General features: G+C 55.0%; 1 protein-coding gene across 13 annotated transcripts in view; it reads left to right on the forward strand.

Moving 5' to 3' along the window:
- The window catches only part of HSPG2 (heparan sulfate proteoglycan 2), a 102054-nt gene that overhangs the window by 596 nt on the left and 77559 nt on the right, over positions 1-23899 (forward strand). The window contains exon 1 of one of the 13 annotated variants that reach the window (XM_045585050.1): positions 9656-9697. The exons of the other annotated variants lie outside the window; for them this stretch is intronic. Coding sequence (XP_045441006.1) covers positions 9671-9697 — 27 coding nt within the window. The 5' untranslated portion in view covers positions 9656-9670. Of the gene's footprint in view, positions 1-9655; positions 9698-23899 lie in introns of those variants that run through there. 13 annotated transcript variants of the gene reach the window in all.

The raw sequence follows: 23899 nt of genomic DNA on the forward strand, positions 1-23899 counted from the left end.
TTGGGGAGCCACAAGGAAAGGGCCACTCAGGACACAGCTGAGCCTGGGTGACACCCCGGACCCAGAGCCCCTCCGCTCAGGACTCCGATCAATCCCTGCTCTCCACTGAGAGCTGTGTGACCCGGAGCCAGCGAGTGGAGCTGAGACCAGCCCGCATGCCTGAAGGGACATAAAATGTGTGGCCTCCCAGCGCATGTGTAGGACCGGGTGGAATGCTCCGGAGAGTGCCTGGTGCCGGGCCTGCTCTGTGGTGGACATTCCGTGGATCTGCTTCCTCAGCTTTCCTTGCCCCCCGCCCCCCTTCAGCCCAGTCCCCTGCTCTGAGCTGGGATGGGCCCCTTCGGAGGAAAAGAGAATTCTTGGCCAGGAGAGGCCCTGAGGACCTGAATGAACTCCAGGAGGGTGGGGTGGGGTCAATGGGCAGGACGCTGGTGGCAGATGTAGGTGGGGGCACATCTGGGGAAGCTGGGCCTGCCCTTGGGGGAACCACAGAACCACCTCCGCCCTTTCTGAGATGGTCCTTGCAGTCCCTGCCCCTGCCTCCATGTTCTCAGAGCCAAGAGGGATTTTTCTAAGCTGGCCGGTGTTTACCCAGTGACTGACCGACTCCCTAGCCTGGCCTTGCCTGGCCAGCTCCCTCTCACCTCTGGACTCCTGAGTCACTTGTTAATTCCCACCCGGATCTGACCCCTCACCTCTCATGACCCACCCACTCAGCACCTCTCCTACACCCCCAGCCCCCCACCCCTCCACCCGCATCTGGGCAGCTTCCTTAATCCTTTTTCTCAGCCAACATCTTCAGCAGGGCCCATCTAGTTGCCTCCCAGTCTTGACCTGAACTTGCAGCTCCCAACACTGGTTTTCACTTTTCCAAAAAGGAGGCACCGACCTAGCACATGGGCTGTCTGCCTTTTTGTGTTGTTTTTTTTTAAAAAAAAAAATCCTCACCCAAGGATATTTCTCCATTGAGAACGTGGAAGAGAGAGGGAAAGACAGAGAGAAACATTGATGTGTTTACATCAATTGGTGGGGCCTTCTGCAGACTCCCCAACCCGGGCCAGAGCCGGGAGAAGCCTGCAGCCTAGGTATATGCCCTTGACCGGAATCGAACCCAGCACCCTTCCGTCCACAGGCCAGCGCTCTGTCCACTGAGCCAAACTGGCTAGGACCTGTGTGCTTTTTTTGACTCTCCCTCAGCTTTGCCTCGCAATGAGGGGCTCCTGGATGCCTGGGTTCTGCTATGGCAGGAGTGGGGAGGGGGTGGGGAGTTGTTTGCTGTGTTCTGGAGGAATTTCCAACGAAATTCCCGGATTGTAGCCAGTCATCTCATCCACTTGTTCATTCCACACATCTTCATTGAGCAGCATCCCAGGACAGTCAACAGGTGTCCAGGGCTCATTCATTCTCCTTGGGCAGCTATTGGCTGGGCACCTATTCGTGGACCAGTGCGGCTGGCACGGCGCTGGGGGCTGGGGTTTATGGGTGAGCGAGGTCAGGCCCCGTCTGTGCTTTCCCCAAACGGAGACCAGAAAATAGACAGCCCCGGACCTGTGAGATGAGAGAGTCTCCCCAGCAACCGCATCAAGGTCTTCACGGTCCCACCCCAGGCGAACGGTGGAGGCCTGGAAAGAGCGTGGCCTCTGGAAGGGGCTCACAGACTCAAGTTTGAATCCCAGCGCTGCCATTTCCCAGCTCTGTGATCTGGGGCAAGCTTTTCTCCCTGAGCCTTGGTCTTCAAATCTGTAAAATGAGAGTAAGGAGTTGTAGGTTTTAAATGATATCACCTTGCTGCCAGGGCCCCAGCAAGCCTCGGGCTCCTCCTTGCCCACCGTGGGCTCCTCCTTGCCCACCTGCCCTTTGTCTCTTGTACCCTTCCGTTCACGTCCATAGGCCAGCAGTGAGTGGTGAGAGCAGGATGTGAGGGGAGGATAAGGCGATCCTTAGGGAGCTCGGGGTCTCAGGAGGAGCAGGAGACAGAGGAGACAGTGGTCTGTGATGAATTGTGGGGCTAATTTCAGTGGCGGTGCGGAGGCCTGCTGGGGCAGGGGGCCAGGTCTGGGTGACTCGGGGCCCGCTGACCCCTTTTCTTCCTGCTGGGGCCTTAGCCCTTCCTTTCGTGGGGCCCGCCCTGCCGGGAGACGGGAGTGCTGAGGAGGCCGCAGTGATTACAGTGTTTTCCAGAGCTGAGGAGGGAAGTCGCTGAGATACCTGTTTCCTGCCTCCACTGGGTTTCCTCGCCGGGAAGGTGGTGGGCTGGCCGGAAACGGAGGAGCCTTCTCTTCCCTCAGGGCATCATTACTGTAGTCCTCCTCTTGACATAACTGGCTGCCCTGCCCAGCCCCTTCTGCCCCGCCTTGCTCTCGACCTGCTGCTGGGAGGGGGTTGTGCCCTGGCGATTTCCGTAGGGAGGGCCGCAGATCAGTCCACAGAGGGAGGGGGAGGCTGAAGGAACAGAGATGGACCCCTCCCCCCATGCCCTAGGCTCAGCTCCCTGTGAATGGGAGTCTTGGCCCCCACCAGACTTGGCCCAGGCCTGTTCTCAGGCGGAGTGCAGGCAAGTTGGGATCTGTGGGTCTGAGGCCTGGCCGGGGAGATGGGCGGAAGGAAGGTGCCAGAAGGTGACCGGGTTCAGGGCTTGGAGTGATGAGAAGGAAGGTCTTGGGGTGCAGGGCCTGATGGTGACAAAGTAATGTGGAGAGTTCACGTTTATCACGTGCCCACTGTCTGCCAGGCACCACGCTTCTCAACAGGTCCCCCTATGTTCCCCTGCTCACAACTCTCCGAACTCGCCATGCTGCTCACAGTCAGACCCGAGCCTGGAGGCCCTGTGAGATCTGGCCTCTCCCACTGCCTCTCGAATCTCTCCTCCTGCCAACTTTCCCCTCGTTTGCTCAGTCCAGCTACACTGCTCTTTGTCTCTTTTTTTTCTTCCCTTTTTTTTTATCCTCACCTGAGGATATTTTTCCATTGATTTTTAGAGAGACAAGAATGAAATATAGTAGCAACCATATTTTGGTAAAAACTGCTGTTTGAATTTCAACCCTTCTAGTTTGGCCCCTGCATCTGATTAAAACACAGGGTACTTACCTCAGCTTCCAGAGAGAGGGAAAGACGGAGAGAAATATCCATGTGAGAGAAACACATCGATTGGTTGCCTCCTGCACGCACCCCTACCAGGGCCCAGACCGGGGTGGAGCTTGCATCCGAGGTATGTGCCCTTGACTGGAATTGAACCCGGGACCGTTCGGTCTGCAGGCCGATGCTCTTGGTCTTTGTTTCTTGAACACACTCCCACCTTCGAGCCTTTGCATTGCTGTTCCACCATCCTAGGAGGTGTGCCCCGCAAATATATGTGTGACCCTCAGCTACTCTGCTGCTCGGCCTGTCATTTGCTGTCCCCTTGTCCTGCTTCATTTTTATTTACTTTTGTCACCTTTGGACACGTATTTGTGTACTTGTTTCCCCCTACTCCCATTGAAGCTTCAGGAGAGCAGGGCCTTCTGTATCTTTGTTCCCTGCTGCTTTATATTTAGCGCCTGCAGGGAGTGAGTGCTCAGTAAATACAGCCTGGAATGACTCTGGATTCCAATAATTGCAGGCGGTGGTTGTTCCTTGTAATTAAGCCCCTTAAGTAAGGTGACCAGATGCGCCCCGATTTTGGCGGGACAGTCCCAATTTTTAACAGTGTGTCACTCGGCATTTCTAAAAAGTCCCGATTTTTTCCCCCACAAGTCCAAAAAATGGGGACTTTTTTAAAACACCGCGGGACACATTGTTAAAAATCGGGACTGTTCCGCCAAAAGCGGGACGTCTGGTCACCTTGCCCTAAAGCAATAGCTACCAGGACCCTCCGCTTTCTCTAAGCAGAGGAAATTGAGGCACAGAGAGGTTGCTTGCTCCTTGACTCCCACACGTATGCAGTGGCCCCACGAGTGAGACTTTGAAGCCAGACCAAGCTCTCCTCACCGCTCTGCTGCTTTCCCACGTGCTTGTGGCAGGCAGGCAGTGGATGCGGGTGAAACTGTTGCCACTCAGGTGGATAAAGGTAAGAACTCGGACCCTAAGTAGTGCCGGGGCTACCCCAGGCAAGAAGAGCGGGCTGGCTTTGGGACAAGAGGCTCTGGGGCCTAGACTGGTTTGGCTCAGTGGATAGAGCATTGGTCTGCAGACTGTAAAGGTCCCGGGCATATACATTGGTTGTGGACACATCCCTGGTGGGGATGTGTGTAGGAGGCAGCTGGTCGATGTTTCTCGCTCATTGATGTTTCTGGCTCTCTATCCCTCTCCCTTCCTCTCTGTAGAAAATCAAATATATATTTGGACAGGCTGGCCCTATGGACCCTGCAGCACACGGTCCATAGGGCCAGCCTGTCCTGGAACTTAGAAATGCTAAACTCTAGGGCAGTCGTTTGTGAAATTATCTGTTCTTTTGTAGGTTTGTTAAGCTGTTTAATTTCCTCATTAAATATTCTCTGAGACCCTACAGACAGTTGAATTAATCCAGGGGTTTTTACGACCAGAACAGGCCAAGCCCAGCCCTACTCTGTGTGGGAAGCTGGGGGGAGAGGGGGGTGCAGGAGAGGGGGAATGGCTAGCTGCCCTGCACGGAGCCCTCACTGGGCTCCCCTGGGGGCTCAAGGTTTAGTGTGAGTCTGCAGAGGCTTCAGGGCTTTCTGGCCTTGGGCGAGATTCTCAGAAGGGAGGGCAGGAGGGGCTGCCCAAAATGTGGAAAGATCTGCAGTGATGATTCAGAGGCCACTTGGAGGCCAGACGTGTGGGTTCTGGACCCTCAGACCATTGGGAGCGTGTGGGAAGGACTCCCGGCCCTGGCCTGCTGCCCCCCTCCCCAGCCCATCTCAGCTGAGAGGCGTCAGGCCGGTGGAGGAGGGGGTGAACGAGGCCCATCCTCCAGCAGCCTCCCAAAGACCTTGTGAGCCCACCGCACCCTCCTTCCAGGGCCCACCCTGGCCCTCCCCACATCTCCGTCCTGCCAGGAAAGGGGGTGGCTGGGCTGAGGGTCTTGCTGGAATGTTGCCTCAACCTGGGCCTTGGCCTCTTGGGCCCTGTTGCCCTCTCCTGCTCCCAGGGCCTGGCTGGGGCTTGCTGGCTACCCCAGTGCCCAGAGCTGGCTGACTGAAACCCAGAAGAATGTGTGGAACTTGCTTCGTGGGGAGCCGCCAGCCTCGCTGCCCAGCCTGGTGGCGTCGGCCATGTCAATAGCGGCCTTGAGAGGGGAGTGGCCCGTGGCTGCTGTGGGTGGCTGGGCCAGGGGCGCCATCATGAAAGCCCGGGAACAAGGCGGCTCTTTGAGTCCAGGGAATGTGGGGACTTCCAAGTCTCAGCCGCCCCCAGAACGCACCCTCCCTCCTTCCCCTGATGGCTGCCCATGCGATGGTTGTAGGACTCAGAGCATCCCCAGGGGCGGATGTGGTATCCCTGAGAGGTTCTTAGGACCAGCTCCCCTCCCCGCTCTCTACCAGACCCTTTTCCCTGAGGCAGGAGGAGGGTGCCCTCTTGTTCTGGGTTTTAGGCGGGCATCTGGAGCGCAAAGCTTACAGTGGGCATTGAGCGAATGAATGGACCCATGATGTGACTAAATATTCTGCAAACGGAATCCCCTACAGGTGTGTGTTAGACTTAACATTCAATAAACAAATATTTATTGAGCATCCCCTATCAACCTTGTTCTAGGTGCTGAAATGACAGCAGGGAACAAAATAACTTACATTATAGCTAGTGCAGGAAGACAGACAATACATATAAGTGCCAGCAAAAATAAAGCAGGGGGGAGGATACAGAGTGATAAAGCGGTCAGGAAATCCTCTGATAAGAAGGCATTTAAACAGACGCGTCTGAAGGATGTGAGGGTGTGATATCCAGGGAAAGGGCATGCCAGGAAGAGGGCACAGCTGATGCAGAGGCCCAGAGGTTTGTGGGAAGCAAGGAGGCTCATGTGGCTGGGACAGCATGCGTGGAGGGGAGCATGGTGGCTGTGGCCAGAGGATTGGCAAGGGGAGATGGGCAGAGCCTTAGCGGTGGGAAGGACTTTGGATTTGCTCCTGAGTGAGATGAGAGATCACTTGATTTGCTGTGTGGAGAGGACATGGAGGGTCAAAGGCAAAAGCAAGGAGGTCGTGACTCAGGCCAGAGGCAGTGGAAGCTGTACCAGGGTGACAGAGGTGGGAAGAAGTAGTCGAATCCTGAAGATACTGTGAAGGCAGGGCAGACGGGTTTGCCAGGGATTGGGTGTGGGTGGGTCAGAGAGAGAGGAGTCAGGGTGTCTCCACAGCCTTCCAGCTTGAGCCTCGGGAAAGATGGAGCTGTCACTCACTGATGGGAAGCTCCAGGAGGTACAGACGGGGGAGGAAGGTGCAGAATGGCAGGGGATGGAGGGATGGTGTGGGGGTGGGGCAGTGTTGGACTGGCACCTGGAACACGTGGGCCACGTCTGAGTGCCTGCCTTGCTGCCTTTCACTTATCTGTGCCCTCTCCCTGGGGCACCGTGGGTGAGGGAACGGTGTAGGCTCAAAGGGCTCTGTCTTCAAGTCTTGGCTCAGCCCCAACGGGCTGTGTGACTGCGGGCAAGTTGCTTCCTCTCTCTGAGCCTCGGGTCAGACATGAGGACCGTGATGCTTACTTCCCAAGTGAATCTGAGGCCAGGTGGGTGCACCTGGCCCAGTGTCTGGGATGTGGTAGGTGTTTGAGAATTGGTGGCTCTCCTATTAGTCTTGTTCCCGCCCAGGACAAGGCCAGAGTCGTATATGACTCAGAGTTCACAGTGCCCAGCATGACACAGTTTCTTCTGATCCGGACTGCCGCCCTCTGCCATCTGTTGACCCAGGCCCTGCTCTGGGCTTGTCGAATGAATGACATGCCTGCTCTTTCTGTTTCTCTTCCGACGTCTGAGAGCCCTCAATGTGGCTCCATCTGATCTGTCGCTGCCCCTCCTTCCCCCACTGAGGCTGCAGCTGCAGGACAGAGTCCAGCCTTCCACCCTGATTGCTCCTTCCTGGAGGGGGAGGGAGGGGCATACCCCAGGGTGGGGCCTGGGAACGTCTGAGGCCTACGGACCCATGGTCCCCTTCCCAGATGTGTGCAGCGGCGGGCTCTGAGCAGTAAGAGGAGTGGCCTGGAGGCTCCCATGGGTGCAGAAAGGATGTTCATGCATCATCAGGGGAGCGGCTGAGGGAGGCTTCCCGGGACTCATCCCAGCCATGCTCCCTCGGGCCCCGCACTGGAGGAGGCCGGACCTTGCCCAGGGAGCCCAGCCGTTTCTCGTTTTCGAGAGTTGATGAGGCCTCGCAGCTCTAAATCCGGTCCCCACGGGCTCTCCAAGAAACAGCGAGACTAAAGTTCACGGTGACCCCCCCCCCCCCCACACACACACACACGCTTGCCTCGGACTTGGGCTGCTGCATGGATCGCATCCAGGTGTTTCATTTTTTAGCCTCTGGCATCACTCCCCACCTTTCCCCCAGTCCCAGTTTGTGAGGAGAGGGAAGCAGCCCGGGGTTGGGCAAGGGGAGGACTTCAGAGGCGGCCTCGGGTGACCCCACAGATGCTTCTCCCGGGGTGGGGCTGGGAATTCCCAGCTGCCTCTGGCCCCTTCCCAGCCCACCTCCAGGCCCGTGCTCCCACTTCTTCCTTTCCTGCCTCCCCATGCTCACCCCAAGGAGCCAGCTCTGGCCCCGTCTCCTGGGCCTGGCCTCCACTCCTTACCCCAGCTGACTCATCCCTCTCTTTGTTTGGCGTTTCCAGTTTTCAAATAGTTGGGGCCTGGGATCATACCTCTGCTTGGATCCCTCACTGGGCTGGATGGATTGAAATTCTGGCCTCAAAATCCTCGCCCCCGTGGCTTCTATCACGTAGCAGCTCTTCTCTCTCTTGCCGTTTGCCTTCCTGTGCGCATAGGAAGACTAGAGACGAGGGTCTCCTCCCTGGTGACCTGTCACCCCATCACCAGCCAGTGCTTGGTGAACATTCACGCTCCGCCTTCTCTTGATTAAGACTGCCATTCTCTCTTAAGCCAAGCCTTTCAAGGGGCTCTCTCTGGGCATTACGGAAGATGACCATCCCAGCAATCTTTATTTATTTATTTTTAATATATTTTATTGATTTTTTTACAGAGAGGAAGGGAGAGGGACAGAGAGCCAGAAACATCGATGAGAGAAACATCGACCAGCTGCCTCCTGCACACCCCCTACTGGGGATGTGCTGCAACTAGCGCACATGCCCTTGACTGGAATCGAGCCCGGGACCCTTCAGTTTGCAGGCCAACGCTCTATCCACTGAGCCAAACTGGTTTCGGCTCCCAGCAATTTTTTGAGGTTGGCGCAATAGCCTCCATTTTGCAGAGGGTGAAACGGGAGCTCAGAGGGGGGCAATGGCTGGTCCAAGTTGTCCTGCAGGCGTCTTCAAACTACGGCCCGCGGGCCACATGCGGCCCGCAGAGGAGTCTGATCCGGCCCGCCAGGTTTTTTGGGCAGTGAGCACAGCCGAGGTGTTACAGTAGGAATTAGTAGTTCATATAGTCCGGCCCTCCAGCTCTCTGAGGGACCGTGATCTGGCCCCCACTTTAAAAAGTTTGAGGACCCCTGATTGACATGGCACAGCTGGGAATGGAGCTCAGGTTGTTTTAGCCCCAAAGCTGTCATCCAACCTGAGTGGGTTTAGCCTGTTGGGTGCAGAGAGAGAACAGTCTGGATCCACTGGCATAGTCAGGGTGGTCTGCCTGGAGGAGGTGGTTTGGGCCAGACTTGGCAGAGGCTACAGTAAGCTGTATCTCGGCCATGTGGACATATCCATCCTCCTCCTCAGGCTTGGGTGCCTTTTGCCTCTGGGTCTCTATCTCAATTTAGCAATAACATTCCCCAGGGGAGTGGATTTGCCTTTTTCTGTGATTAAGACCCTTGGGGACCCGGATCCTTCTCACCAGGTCCCAGGCTCCCTGCAGGTTTTGCGGTTGGGAGTCAGTGAGTTTTTGCTGAGTGGGGCCTGTCCTGAGCCAGCGCTTTGACCACCTCTATGCTAGGGGCTAGGCTGAAATAGAAGCCACAGGAGCACATGACCCAGCTGGAGGCCAGAATCGACATGAAAGCCCCAAACTGTCATTTGAACATCCCTGTGTAGTGGAGGAGCCAAGAATTCATCCGTCCATTTACTTATTCACTCATTCATTGCCTGAGGACCTACTGTGTGCTAGACTTCATGCTAAGGGTTTTATCTGCATTATCAACTTTCCTGTGAAGTTGGGATTACACCTTCATTTCCTAGATGAGAAACAGCTCAGAGAAGGGGAGTATCTTGCCCAAGATCGCATCGCCAGGTGCAGAGGAAGTAGGAGTTCGGTTCTATGTTCTCTTGGGAGAAGTTATAGGCATGGTACTTGCTCTCCAGGACTCAGGAATCCTAAGTACCCACCACAACGCCATGCCCGGACAACAGCAGATGGTCAGGGCAGGCAAACATCAGTTTGGCATGAGTGATCTGGAGGGACTTTCTGGAGGAACTGGGGCTTGGAGAACCAGGAGAATTGGGCTGGTGGGAGGAAGACATCCATCCAGGGCAGGGGTCAGAGAATCATCCCCATTGTGCCTAGATCTGCATTGTTGTTGAGCGTGGACAGGAAAAGTCGTGGTCTGCTGCTGGAGTCGTTAACACCGGGAAAAGAATGAGAGGAAGTCACCACATAGTTGAGGTAATATACATCCCAGACCCCTGCCCTAAACCCGGCTAGGAGGCAAGAAGTCAAGGCCTGGGCCTCGCTCTTCCTACCCACAAAATGGGCTGCTTTCTTGCTTTTTGGCCGCCTGCCAACTCAGAGGATCAGGACCTGGAGTTCTTGGAGAAAGCTTCCCCTTAAGAGTTGATAATATTCTATTCTTTATTTTTTGTTTTTTTGTTTTAGTATTCTATTCTTTGGGGTCCAGGGTGGCAGCCACCTTGAGAAGCTACCACCTTACCAATTCATTGATGCTACCAGCCCACAAGGGCCAGGGCCTGAGCGAGGGAAACAGATGAGGGAGGTGGCTCTCTGCTTCCTTAGCTCTTCCTTGCCTGCCCACCCACGGGGACCTGGGATTACCCATGAAGAGGTCTGCCATGTGGGTTCACAAGTGCCGCTAAGCTAACATCCAGGGGATCCGCCAATGTGTGTTTAGTGCACATGTGTCAAACACAAGGCCCTCGGGCCAAATCCGTCCCACCAGGCCTTGCAATATGGCCTGCACCGCGCTGTCATCACTGCACTCCGCTGCGTTTCCATCACAATGACAGTTTATGACTGTTCAGTAAACCATTCGGCCCGCGATTTAGGCTGGATTTTAGATTTTGGCCCCTTCTCTGATTGAGTTCGACACCCCTAGTTTAGTGAGTGAGCACAGACGAGGAGGCATAAGATTCCTGTATTCTTCCTGGCCCTCCCTGTATGATCCAGGACAAGTCCTTTAGCTTCTCTGAGCTGAGTTTCTCCCATATGAAAAAATGGGACCATTCATTCTTCCATTCAGTCAGCAAACATTTATGGAGGGCCAGGTCCTGTATTAGGTATAAACACCAAGCATGGGCTGAAGGAGCTTTTAGTCTGACAGGAGAGCCAATAAAAGGTTGAGGGACAGTTTTACCCAGTTTGGCTCAGTGGATAGAGCATCAGCCTCAGGACTGAAAGGTCCTATGTTTGATTCTGCTCAAGGGCACATGCCCAGGTAGGGGACGTGCAGGAGGTAGCCGATCAATGATTCTCTCATCCTTGATGTTTCTATCTCTTCTTCTCTCTTCCTCTCTGAAATCAATAAAAATATATATATTTTTAAAAAAAGGTTGGGCATGGAGGCTGCATTCAAGAAAGAGACTTCAGGGCCCACATGGCCTCTTGGGGATGTCTGGGGTCTTTGAGACTGTCTCAGCGCCCGTGTGTTATTGTAGCTACTGAACAGTCTGCTTCCTTGAAAGCAGCTTGTGGGAAGAAGGGACCCGTGGAGACAGCTCCCCTGGGCTAAGGCAGAGGATAAGACCCACAAGGGTGGAGAGGAGAACGGGCTGATTTTGCTGTGAGTCTCAGATGAGGTCATGGATGTGGAAAATAGTGGGGCTATTTATACTGAGCCCGGTTATTTTAATTTAGGAGAAATGGAAGCTGCAGAGCTCAGGTCTGGCATTGAGTGAGTTAAATGAGCGGAATAGCCCCGAAGCTCCTTCTTTCCATGTTCCTTCTTCTTTTCTGTCTTCCCTTTTTTGGGGCGGGGTGTGTGTGTGTGGGGGGGTGGGGGGAGCCTTGGGAAGGAGGCAGAGAGAGATCAGCTCAAGCCTGGATTTGACTTGAGAAAATGGGAGGAAAGGGTTAAGATGGGCTGCTTTTTCACCTGGGTGGAGGGGGGAGGGAAAGGAGACAGGGACTGCTGGGGCTGGGGTAGGAATGTGTGATAAGATCAAAGCTTTCAGCCTGCCTGGGCCTCACCTTAGTTTCACCTGAGCAATTGAAGGGAATTCTCTAGCTGGAGGAGGATGAAGAATGGTGACCTTCTGGGAGAGGGAGTTTGCAGGAGCCACCTCCTCCCTGGAACACTCCAGGAGGCCCCACTTCATGCTAGCCTTAGGTACCCCTTCTCCGCTACCCCAGTCTCCCAGAAGTCCTTGCTCTTGCCCTGGCAGGTTCTGAAAGTCCCAAGGACCACCGTTCCTTGGCATATCCAGACTAGGGACCTCTCCCTACCACTCCCACCCCCACCAGCTCTCTCACCCCTGGGTACTCAGAGGATCCCTTTGGGGCGTGCTGGGCCACCAGGTTAGGCTTTCCAAGCCACTCCCTCCTACGCCAGGGGCTTTGGCAGCCCAGCTGTGTGGCTTGGAAGGTGGCCCCAGAAGGCCGTAGCAGGGAAGGAACCTGGAGCTGGTCCTAGAGGTGCGAAAGCCCAGGTTCCTGCCTCTGCTCTCCCTCCTGGCTTTGTCCCAGTTAATGATTATGCTGGGCTGCAAGAGAGCAGGGGAGAGGGAGCCCCCCACCTCCCAGCTCTTTAACCACTGGTTGCACCTGAGGTATGTCAGCAGCCTGGGTGTTCCCTGCTTTAATGTGGCAGCCTTGCTCTGGGGCACATGAGTGGGGGAGCGGGCGGAGGGACTTCGGGCCACAAATTGATAAGCAGCCTGTGCCCCTGGAGACCTGGGGACAGACTTAGGACCTACAGGATCTGAGTAAAATGTGAGCGAGGGTATAATAGGCCCCTGAGGTTTGGCCCCAGCCCCGTGAGCAGACCCTACAGTCATAAACCAGGTGAGCAAACCTCTTCTAGCTCATAAAATCCCCTGGGCTCAGGCTCTGCTGAAACGTCTGAGCTAGAAGATGGTGTGATGTTTAGGGCTTTGGGGCAGCTGGGCTTGGCTTCCAACACTAACTCCGCCACTTCCGGGCTGTGTGACCCTGGGCAAGTCACTTTACCTTTCTGAGCACCATTTCCTCATCTGAAACAGGAGGCTACTCATTCTCACTTTGCTGGCGTCAGCAAGGCAAGGTGTGGGAAGTGTTCAGCTCATAATTAACATCTGGGGAATGGTAGCCAATATTACTATTGTAGGTTTTATTATTAGGAGGGCGTGAAAGTTGAATCCTAGGCTTGGCCCCTGATAGGAGCTGGAGGATCTGGGGGAGGCAGGGGAATGGGGAGATCCCAGGAACATGTGTGTATGGAGATGGCTAGAAGGATGAAGATCATGAGGCTTTGGTGAGGTCACTCTCTCACCCAGGCCCTACCTCAGTCCTCCCATCCCCGGCTCTTCCCTGGGCTGGGTCCCGAGGCTGGTGCAGGCCAGGAGTGGGGGAGGAGGGAGAATTATTTATTTTGATACCATTAGGGCATTTTCCCCCAGTGCAGCTGCTATTTTGGGAGCCCTGGAGAGCAGGGGTATGGTTAAATTAGGTAATGTTGCTCCAGAAGGAATGTGTGAAGCTGCTGGGCCCAGGCTGCAGGGAGAGGACAGTCGGTTCACTCCATATAAAATGAAACTGCAACTTGGAAGAGCAGCTTGGGCCGCTTTATAAGGCAATCGATGGAGGGGGAGGCCACTGGGGGAGTGAAGGTGATATCCCACGGCCTCTTTATGGGGAACTGAGGGCTCCCCCTCCCCCCCAACTGGAGGCCTTGGCCGGCCCAGCAGGGGCCTGTGATGCGGCTGAGGGGCAGAGCCAGTGCGCCTCAGCTCCAGGCCTGTGGCTGCCACGGCTGCGGTGGGGCCCGGGGTGGTATGATACATGGGAAGGATGGCTCAGTAGACTTGGCCTCGAATTCCAGTCTCTTGTACTTGAGCAAGTTACTCAACGCTACCAGTGGTGAAATAAAGGTTCCAGTCCCCCAGGGATGCTTTTAAAGGATTAGCTCTCTAGAAGAAAAGGGGACGCTAACTTTTATGGAGGGCCACTGTGTGCAAGGTGCGGTACTCACGCAATGGGCTGGCCCGTGCACCTGGGTGCTTGTCAGAAATGCAGAGTTTCAGGCCCCCTAGATCTACGGAGTCAGAATCTATGTGGACAAGATCCCCAGATCCCCAGGAGATCCCTGTGCATGTTAAAGCTGTGGAAGCACCTCTTTACATGCAAAGTCTCATTTTATCTTGCACACCGCCCACCCCTGTGAGGTAGGAGTTATTATCATTTGACAGTTGTGAAAGCTGATGCATGGAGAGGGGGCCATTGTAGAAACTCCGTCAGCGTTCATTCTCTCCCAAATTCTGCCCCGTCTTTCCTTCTTTCGGTCTGGGCCAGGGTTGGGGAGATGAATGTGATGTCAAAAGCCCTGGCAGGACTGGAAAAGGTCAAGAATGTCCCCTGCCTTTGAGACTTAATCAAGCTCTTCTCTCCGGTGCCCCATGGGACCAATACAGTTGGACAGGGGTCACCTCCCCAAAGTCCTCCCACACTTCCGGTCCTCGAAGAACGAAGAGGGCAGGGACAGAGTTCTCTGCCGCCGTGGCCTGTGATACCGACAGTAGCGACGGCCCTGCAGGTGGGCGGAGGGGTTGGGGAGTCAGAACCTGGGCTTGGTTAGGGTCACCCTGCCTGCCACTGGAATATCTGAGACTGAGTCCACCTGGCAGAAAATATTTTGCGAGACACCTACTATGTGTCCAGCCCTGGAAAAGTATCCCACGTTTTTTCTTAATATCATAGCCTCTTCGTGATCCAGAACAACCAAAAAAGTTACTATATTTAGCCCTTACCACGTGCCACAGTGTGATAAGCACTTGATTTCCATGATCACATTTATCTATTGAATTTCACTTTTGGTTTCTTTTTCTATGAAATGGGGAGAGTTTTTCATAATCTCTCTCTCTCCTGGGGTTGCTATGAAGATAACTTCTGCCAAGTACCTGGCACATCATGTTTGTTAAATAATATAATAAGTACAAATAATCTCCCAACAAAGGTGGGTACTATCCCCGCCCCCATTTTACAAATGGACAAATTGAGGTACAGAGCAGGGAAGGGACTCACCTGTCGGGGTCCCAGGAAATTGGGGAGAGCCATAAGATACTGACTCCCCAAACTTCTAAGCCTCTATGATCATTCAGTTCAACTTAGTAAATACTTGTTTACTATCCACTAGCTGCTACACGGTATTGGGAAGTGTCGAAAGGTTTAAATATATAGAAAGGAAAAAAAACCCAACCTGGTGTTTGCCCCCACGGAGAGTATAGACATTTACTCCAGTGACTATAATAAAGACGAAATCTCAAGCTCTCGAAAGGTAGAAATTACGTCCTATGGCTGTGCGGGAGGGAAAGTTGTCTCTGTGGGGCATCCAGGAAGACTTCACGATGGAGGCAGCAATTACGCCTTGAAGGGTGGATGAGCAGTTTAGCTGGGGAGGCGTGGCAGTAGCATTCTAGGAGAAGGGAACAGTGTACACAAAAGCTTAGAAGCAGGAAAATGTGTCTTGCGAGAGTGCCGTCCAGTTCTCCGGAGCACCTGGAGGCGGCACGGGGTCTGGAGTGAGGAGACACCCAGGCCAAGCCCAGCTTTCCTGTCATCGAAGGTTCCCAGTCGTCAGAGACTTGGCTCTTCAACCAGCTGGGATTAGTCTATCATCATTCTGCCCTTTCTCCAATCAGAGACTTTTATAAATGGCCCGTCTGAGTTTCTGGTCAGGGTGTGATAACCGGTGTAGCTGACACAATTCAGGCCGAAAGCAAGAGACGCGATGTCTTGATTAGCGGGGCAGCCTCGTCGCCCACACATGTACCATTTCCGTTAGTCTTTTCCAGCGCTGACAATAAGCCTGGGCGGGGAGCACCGTGCGGCAGCCAGGCCTGGGTTCCGACTTTGCCTCTGTGGCTTCCGAGCTGTGTGCCTCGCGCAAGCCGCTACCTCCTGTCTTGGTTTAAGGACGGTGTCATTGACACTGTCCAGTGTGGTCGCGGCTAGCCATGTGTGATGATTTAAATGGAAGATTTAATGGATTAAAACATTTCAAAGTATTTCGGGGCCACATGTAAAGTGCTCGGGAGCCCTGTGGCCTATGGCTGCCTTATTGGACAGTGTAGACCTAGGACATTTCCATCACTGCGGAAGGCTCTGTTGGGTGGCGTTGGTGTATGTATATACAGTGCCATGCGCACTCAGTAAGGAATGGCTGTTGTTATTACTGGTTCCGGGTCCCAGGTTGGGACTCCCTCAGGGTATGGGGCCCTGAGAGACCCCTGGGCCTCGGTGGAGCTGGACAAGGTTGCCCTCTGTGGTCCCGTGCCATTTTCCATCAGCAGCTGCGAGTTCTCATTGTTCCCTCACCCGAGCCCATCTGTAATGTTAAAAAGTCTGAGAGTTGGAGCCTGATCGGCGAGGCTCAGCGGTTGAGCATCTACCTATGAACCAGGAGGTCACAGTTTGATTCCCAGTTAGGGTGTATGCCCAGGTTACCGGCTCAATCCCCAATGATCTCTCATAATTGATGTTTCTATCTCTTTCTCCTTCTCTGAAATCAATATATGTGTGTGTGTGTGTGTGTGTGTGTGTGTGTGTGTGTATTTATTTATTTATTTTAAAAGTCTGAGACTTGGCTCCATCCAGCGCACCTTATCCTCTTATTTTCCCACCCACTCCCCTCAGCCTGTCTCTGCCTATGTCCCTGTCCAGCCTCCGAGATTCCCAATGCCCATTCCCAGGGGGTGGGGGAGGAGGCCTCCCCTGGCAGTCCCCAGCTCCCATCCGGCTGCCGGCTGCCGGGGCCCTGCTCAGCAGGGCAGAGACGACGGTTTGTTGTGACGGGGCAGTGGGCAGCCTGCCCACTCCAACGCGCCCTATCTGGGCACCAAGCATGCTGTTTGCACTTGGCCGGGCCTCCGGGTCTGGCCTGGTGCCCAAGAGGGCTGGCCTGCTTTGGCACCCCTGGTTACAAAGGCCAATCATGGGTCAGGACACAAGGAACTATTCCTGGTGTGGGTCCTAAGGTGATGGATGGGCATGTCTGACACCTGGAGTGCAGAACGGATTCCCAGCTGTGGCTGAGCTGGGTGCTAGGTGTGGACAAGGCCCACGTAGGTGCAGGCCGGCTGCAAACTCCTGGGGGCCAGGCAGGAGGCCAGCTCGGATTGGCAGGGGCTGCTTGCGGCATGCACACCTGTCTGGGCGGAGCTTTGGTCTGGGATGCCAGAGAAGCGTCATGCTCTCCCTCCCTCCTCCTCTGGCCTCCTGCCTCATCAGTTGGGAGGTGGATGACCAGGCAGCGCTGGGCCAGTCATGTGCTGGGGGCATGGAGGCCCAGCGAGGAAATTAGCGTCTGAGATCACACAGACCTCTGACTCTGAATGCCTACCATGCTTTTGTCCCTTCCGTCTCTTTGCGTGGAAGCTCCGAGGACAGTAGCTTCTGGACACTTTGCTGAGAAGGAAGGTGGGAATCCAGGCTTTTTTTGACACTTGCTCCTTCTGTGACCTTAGACTAGGGGTGTCAAACTCAATCAGAGAAGGGGCCAAAATCTAAAATCCAGCCTAAATCGCGGGCCGAATGGTTTACTGAACAGTCATAAACTGTCATTGAGATGGAAACGCAGCGGAGTGCAGTGATGACAGCGCGGTGCGGGCCACATTGCAAGGCCTGGCGGGACAGATTTGGCCCGCGGGCTTTGTGTTTGACACATGTGCCTTAGACAAACCTCTCTGAACTTGAGGAATGGGGATAATTCTACCTTGCTCTCCAGGCAGTGGTGAGGGTTAGGTGACTGGTCTTCTGGCTGTTTCCAGGACATTCCAAGGATACTCCTGCAGCCGCTGTGCCCCGCCTCTGGAGCCTTCTTCCTCAATCCATGCCCCAGCTTCCTGTGCGTCACCTTCCCTAACTGGCCTGTGGGACGGAGCGACCCCACCCGGCCACTCCCTGTCCCCTCACCTCGCTATGTTTTTCCTTTTAGCTTTCTCATCATTTGACAAATATTATTTTACGGTCTAGCTGGCTCCAAGTAGGATGTCCCACGAGGGCAGAACACTTGCACGGCTCACAGAACCCGCTCACATAGCAATGACTGGTTATTTCCCTGCTTCCCAATACTTCTCACTACCCGACAGCCACTGCTTCCCAGGCCCTTCCCACATGCCAGGCCCTGTGCTAAGCCTCTCCCATCTCAGCTCCTTGAACTTCCCAGGGTCCCCAACATGGCTTTGTCCCTTGCACATCAGAGGTGAGGAGCAGGAGGGCTGCAGTGACTTGCCCAAGGTCACCCCGCTGGGAAGTGGCGGAGCCCCAGTTCCCAGTGGGGCTAATCCTATCCCCGAGCTCACACTATGCTGCCTCCTGTGATGGATTAATGAGATCAGCCCATTCACTCAAATTTGGATCTCAGAATCTGTGTTTGGCAGGTCAGATTTAGGGGCGGCTCTCAGTCTTTTTGGGGTGCCCTTCCAGCCCTCTCTTCTGTGATTGGTCAGTGACAACTGCTCCCACCGTCCCAGAATGACAGATGCCCTTTGTCTGGGGAGCCCACAGTTCAACCTGAGGCCCCAGGGGTGGGCCAGGGCTGGGGTGTCTCTGGGCTGCCTGGGGCAGGTGGACAGGATGTCCGCACAGGCAGCACACATTCCTGCTCGGAGGTGGCAGGCAGCAGATTTACCATTTCCTCTCGGTAACCTGAGTCCCTGGGAGATGACGAGTTCTCCTGCCAAGGACACAACCGCTCACTTGTCCGTCCTGCCATTTCCTGGGCTCCAGCTCGGCCTGTCTGCCTGGGGCTTCGGCTCGACCTGAGGGACCAGCTCTAAGACCGGGGCCTCAGGTGCTGATCGAAACCCTGACAAAGACCCAGCTTGATGCCCCCTCCCAAAGTCCTCATCTGTGTGGCCCCGGACTCTAGCCTTGGGGCCGGGGGTGACACTGTGGAAGGAGAAGGACCCTATGTTAGAAGCCAAAAGACCTGGGTCCTGGGGCTGCCCTGCCATCAGCTGGCTGAGAGACTTCTCCCTCCCTCCTCGGAGCTGCTTATCTGTACAGCAGCACTTGGGGTGGGGCTGTCAGTGTCACAGATGGCAGTTGAACTCGGGCTCTCTCTCCAACACTGGTTGGTCCTCCTCGATGGTCTCACTTCCCTTCTCGGAGTCGGTTTCCCCTTCTGATAAGTTTCCATCACCAGCAGCCAGGGGCCCAGGACTTCGCTGGAGCCTTACCTAGCCAGTGGCGGGCATAACAGGAATTGCTCTCCCAAAAGGTCAGGTCACTCTTCCTGCTTGTGAGCTCCTGGCTGGGTGGGGCTGGGCTGGAGGAAAGGGAAGAAGTGACACTTAAGCCTTGTTAAGTGCCAGACACTGGGCTAAGCTCTCAGGTTGTCTTGTTGAATCTTCCCAACAGCCTTGTTTATGTCCGTGTGCAGAGGAGAACACAGGCTTAGAGAGGTCAAGCGACTTTCCCAAAGCTGCACAGCTCGAAAGCTGCCAGTCTAGGCCGTTGTGGAGTGAGGTGTGGCCAACACACATTTCCTAGGGTGGCTTTGATTTATTAATGAAATGAAATAAAAGCAATAGCCTTCCCAAAAGACTAGGCGCATGCCCCAGAAGTTGAGTACCTGTGCAATAACAAACTACATCTCCCAGGCTGCCTCTGACACCGGAAGGGGCCCAGGAATCCTTTGTTAAGTGTTGTTTCTCTAGTGCTTTGGGGAATATGTAATTATGGGCATGCCTGAGTTCAGAGGAGCGAGAGCCGTGTGGGCTGGAGTGGACTGGAAAGGATTGGCACTGAGCTGGGAGTGGAGCTGAGGGGGCTGAGAGGGGCCTGGGGTGGGGCCAGCCAAGGCCAAGTTCACAGGCTCCAAAAAGCCTCCCTAAATGGCCTGCAATCTCGTCTCTTTGCCAGGAAAAATCACAAGGCCTCTCCTCAAACCCCTTTCCCACTTAGTCCTGCCCCTTTTCCTCCCACCGGGGTCTCTGGGGCAAGGCCTGCTTGGCCCACAGACCTTTGCTCCAGCCCCTCCACCCTCACCCCAGACTTCCCAAGGAACTAACTGGGTGAAGGGCTGTGGGGTGGGGCCACAAGGCCTGTGTCCTGGCACCCTGGGATTTGAGCGGTTGGCAGAGTGCAGACTGAGAGGAACCAGCCAGCCTGCTCCCACCCTCTCCTGCAGGGGGGGCCCTAGGCCCTGAGGCCCCAGCAGCTGTCAGCAGGGAATGGTGACAGAGGAGGGCCAGAGGTGACTCCTCAGCCCGCCTCTTCTCTCCCCGAGCTTGCGCCAGGCCCAGAGCTCTTCCCAGCTGTAGTCAGCAGCTGCTGAGCTTTGTTCCAGAGCCAGCCCTGGGCACCGCCCTCCTCCCCAGGAATCTTCCCACCACCCTGCACCGGCCAGAGCTGCCCCTGGGAGGGGTGGGGTCAATATGGTGGCACGGTCCCGTCCCATAGTTCCTTTGATCCTACTCAGGACACAGAGAAATAGGAATCAGTGCCCCTGGGTTTATGGAAAAGAAATCAGATCCAGAGAAGCCAAGCGACTTGCTTGAAGTCACACAGCTACTGAGTGGCCAAGTGCAGGCTCCTGGCTCCTAGCTCAGTGCTCACGCTGCTGCCTCTCCTCAGGGCGTGTCTGTGCAGGGTGAGAGGGACCTTCGGTTCCGGAGTTGGACTCCCAGCTTGGCCACTCAGTAGTTTTGGGACTCCTGGCCAGCTCTTGAACCACTGCGAGTGGAACTCCCGTTTTCTGGCTTGTACATAAGATAATAATAGTCCCTACTTTTTGGGATTACTGAGCAAATGAAATGAGAACCGGTGTAAAGCACTTAGCATAAGCCGGGTGTGCTCTCAGTGCCCCAGATGAGATCTGGCAATATTACCAGAGAGGATTAGCCATCGGTGCCCCTAGCACCGGGGGTGGTTCTGTGGGGTTACAGACACATCCCACAAATATTTATATCAGTCAGTAAATGTTTCTTTGGGACCTACTGCGTGCAAGGTACTGGAGAAAAAAAACACACAACACTGACAAAACAGGCAAAATTGCCATCCCTGCTTACATTTTACACCACATACACGTGTCTGGGGAGACACGACTTCCATCTTAACGCCGAAGCCTCTGTGTGCTTAGCGCACACGGGGATTATTTATCCACACTTTGCAGGTGAATAAACAGGTTGAGAAGATCGGTGGCAGAGCAGGGGCCAGAACCCAGCTCTTCTGAGGTTCTTGGGCAGTGGCCCCGAGGGCTTCCTGGAAGAGGAGGCGCTTGTGCTGTATCCCACCGGGGCCTCAGGGCCTGGCAGGAGGGGTTGGATGCGGACTGGATGGGACGCCGCCATCATAGTCTGGGCAGCAACAATCTCAGGAAGGTCTTGCTGAGGTCAAGGCTTCTTGTTCCCCAGGGACCGAAGCACAGCCAGAGCTTTAAATACCTCGCGCAGCCCAGAATAACCCCCATTGTCCTGGCCAGCAGCTGGGGGACCCAGGAGGGTCCCGAGGGAGGCAGATCCTGGAGGTGGGGGCTGGCCCTTGCCTCTGGGTGGTGTTTCTTCGAAGACTTTTCCATTTGGCTCCCGCAGGAAGGCCCGCCTGTGGGAAGGGTGGAGCAGCTAGCTGCCTGGGTTCTGCGTGAGCAACGTGTGGCGGAGGGGGGAGTGTGGTGAGGGGGAGACTCCCAGGGAGGGCTCTGCTTCCCAGTGAAGGTGCTCCTTTGTGTGCCAGGGATGTGTTCATTGGCCCACTGGGCCCTCTGCTGTGGGCGGGCCTACCCAGGTCCTGCCCGGGGCGGCTTCCTGGCACCCTCTCCTGCTCCGGCTATTTTGGGCACTGGCTGTGTTCAGGCTTGGGGAGGGATGGGTAATCCTGCCCAGACCAGGGATGCTGGGGCGCTGCCTGGACCGCCATTCCAGGGCGCTGGATCTCTGGTTGCTGTAGACTCGGACCCTGAGTGCAGCCTCAGAGGCTCATGGTCAGTGGGCTCTTGGGGGATGCTGGCCCTCTGGACAGAGAAGGGCACCAGACCAACCTTTTCCCTTGGGGCATTCCCTGCTCTCGCCTCAGGAGTAGTTGTGCTTCTAAGCAGCCGGTTTGTTTTTACCTCATGGGACACAGAGTCCAGGGACTGGTCAGGTTTCCTTCTTCCCATCGGCCGCCAGAAAGCTCAGAGCCGAGTGAGTCGTGGCTTTCTCAGACCTCTAGCCTCTGGCACATACTGTGTCTGCTCACCTCACTCCAGGCGCCATCTGCAGCCCTCCCGCGTTTTTCTTATGATGTTTAGTTCTCTTGCTTTTATGCGTGCATTTTTGTAAGCTGCTCAGAGCCTTCTTGGAACAGGGAGGTGGGGGAGGGAGACATGGACAGATGATGGCGGAGGTAACCCTTAGCTGGTCAGTTCCCTTCAGTCGGCTCCTCACGCTTGGTTCTGACTTTGTAATTCTGTCCAATAGCCCTGCCCTCTCTGCTGGTTGGAGTCACAGCCTAGGATTTTAGAATCCTGTTGTTTCAGAATTTCAGTGGCCTAAAAGGTCCTAGCCAGAGGAACCTTTGGAATCATTTACGTTGAGAGCTTTCTAACTTACTCTTAATGAGCAGTGAAACCCTACTTCCATAAAAATAATAGTATTTTGATTCAATACTATAATATTTTGACAAATAATAGCAAACACAGAGCATTCACCGTGTGCTAATACTGTTTGTAGCATATTACATTTTTATTGAATCCTCACAGACCTCTAGCCTCTGGCACATACTGTGTCTCCTCACCTCACTCCAGGCTCCATCTGTAGCATATTACATTTTTAAATATATATATATATTTTATTGATTTTTTACAGAGAGGAAGAGAGAGGGATAGAGAGCCAGAAACACCGATGAGAGAGAATCATTGATCAGGTGCCTCCTGCACCCCCCCCCCCCACTGGGGATGTGCCCGCAACCAAGGTACATGCCCCTGACCAGAATCGAACCCGGGACCCTTCAGTCCACAGGCCGACGTTCTATCCACTGAGCCAAACCAGTTTCGGCAGCATATTACATTTTTATTGAACCCTATGAGTAGATAATATTATTATTATCATGCCCATTTTACAGATGAGGAAATGGAGGCACCAGAGAGGTACAATGACTTGCTCACAGCCTCACAGCTAACCAGGGGCTGAACCAGATATATTATGGTAGAAGGTCAGAATGGAAAATGGAAAAAAGATAGATTTCTTTTTATTGAAGTGAGTATTTGAGGGGGAGGGGGTCAAACCATCTGTCTGCCACTCTCTGATGTCCCCCCACGTTGGTGAGGACAGACGGGAGACCTGAGATCTCTGCTTTCTCTTCTGACAGCGGGAGCCTGAGGCCCAGAGAGGGGAAGGGACTTCCCCAGGGCAGCAAGGTGCGCCAGAAGCCAGCTCTTGGTCCACCCTCTGCCCAGAGGTGCTCCAGCCCCTTCCCTGCTTTCCCCCCACCCCACCCTGTCAGCCATCCCCGGTCCCTCAGCTGAACTCTCTCTTAGAACACTCAGCTCCCCTCACCCCCACCCCAGTGCTTGGGGCCTTCTGTCCGGTCCTAGGGTATCGGGCGTGACCAGGCGCTGGTCCACCCTCTCTGACCCCTCTGACGGACTCATTACCTGAGAGGGCTGGCTGCTGGCCAGCAAGGGAAGGAGCAGCTCCTGCCTGGGTTTCCGCAGACTCTGACAGGGTTCCCCCTGAGGAGAGAGAGAGCATACCCCTCCTGCCACCAACTAGCCTGGCACCTGGACTGCTTTTTCTCCACCAGCACTTCATGCCGTGGGCTTTTCTGTCTTCAAGAACCGCCTTTCAAGACCCCCGTGGTGGTGGCGGGCCATCTCTTTACATCTGAGGCCTTACTCGGGGAGAGCTAGTGGGCAGCGAGCTGGAGGAACGGTGTATGTTGGGGTGGGTGTTCCCAACGTGTGTTCCGTGGAACCCTAGGCCCATGCGCTCCGCGTGAAGAAAGGCTTCCAAGTTAAGCAAGTCTGGGAAGCGCTGGTCACCCCGCTCCCTCCTCGTGGTGTTAGAGACGTTAGGACTTAGGGAACCAGCTCAGCTTTGTGTAACCGCCTCTCCCAGATGTGTCGTCTGTAGGACCCTCCCCCAGAGAGTCCAGAGTTCCTGTGCCTGGGCTGGACATTGGACATGAGGAAAGGGGAGAAGGGCCTTCTTTTTATTTCCAGGTCTGTTACCCACAGGCCTCTGCACAACCATGGGCTCGGCCCTGCCTGCCAACTTCCTCCGCCTCCAGGAAGCAGATGGGGAGAGCCCTGGGGGACCCGGGGAGCTGGCCTCCTTGCCGCAGCTGCTGGGATGCCGGTCCAGTCTGTTTTTTCCTGTTGCCGATGCCCACGGGAGCAGGCAGGAGTGGAGCCACGGAGGCTTGGCTGCCCGGCTGCCTTGTGCAAGGCCCTGGGGCCAGAACTATGGCCCAGCTCGCCTCTGAGACCCCTGCCCACTGCCTGGGATGCTGGTCTGC

The sequence above is a fragment of the Pipistrellus kuhlii genome, unplaced genomic scaffold (assembly GCF_014108245.1).
Source record: "Pipistrellus kuhlii isolate mPipKuh1 unplaced genomic scaffold, mPipKuh1.p scaffold_m20_p_2, whole genome shotgun sequence".
Lineage (NCBI taxonomy): Eukaryota > Metazoa > Chordata > Mammalia > Chiroptera > Vespertilionidae > Pipistrellus > Pipistrellus kuhlii.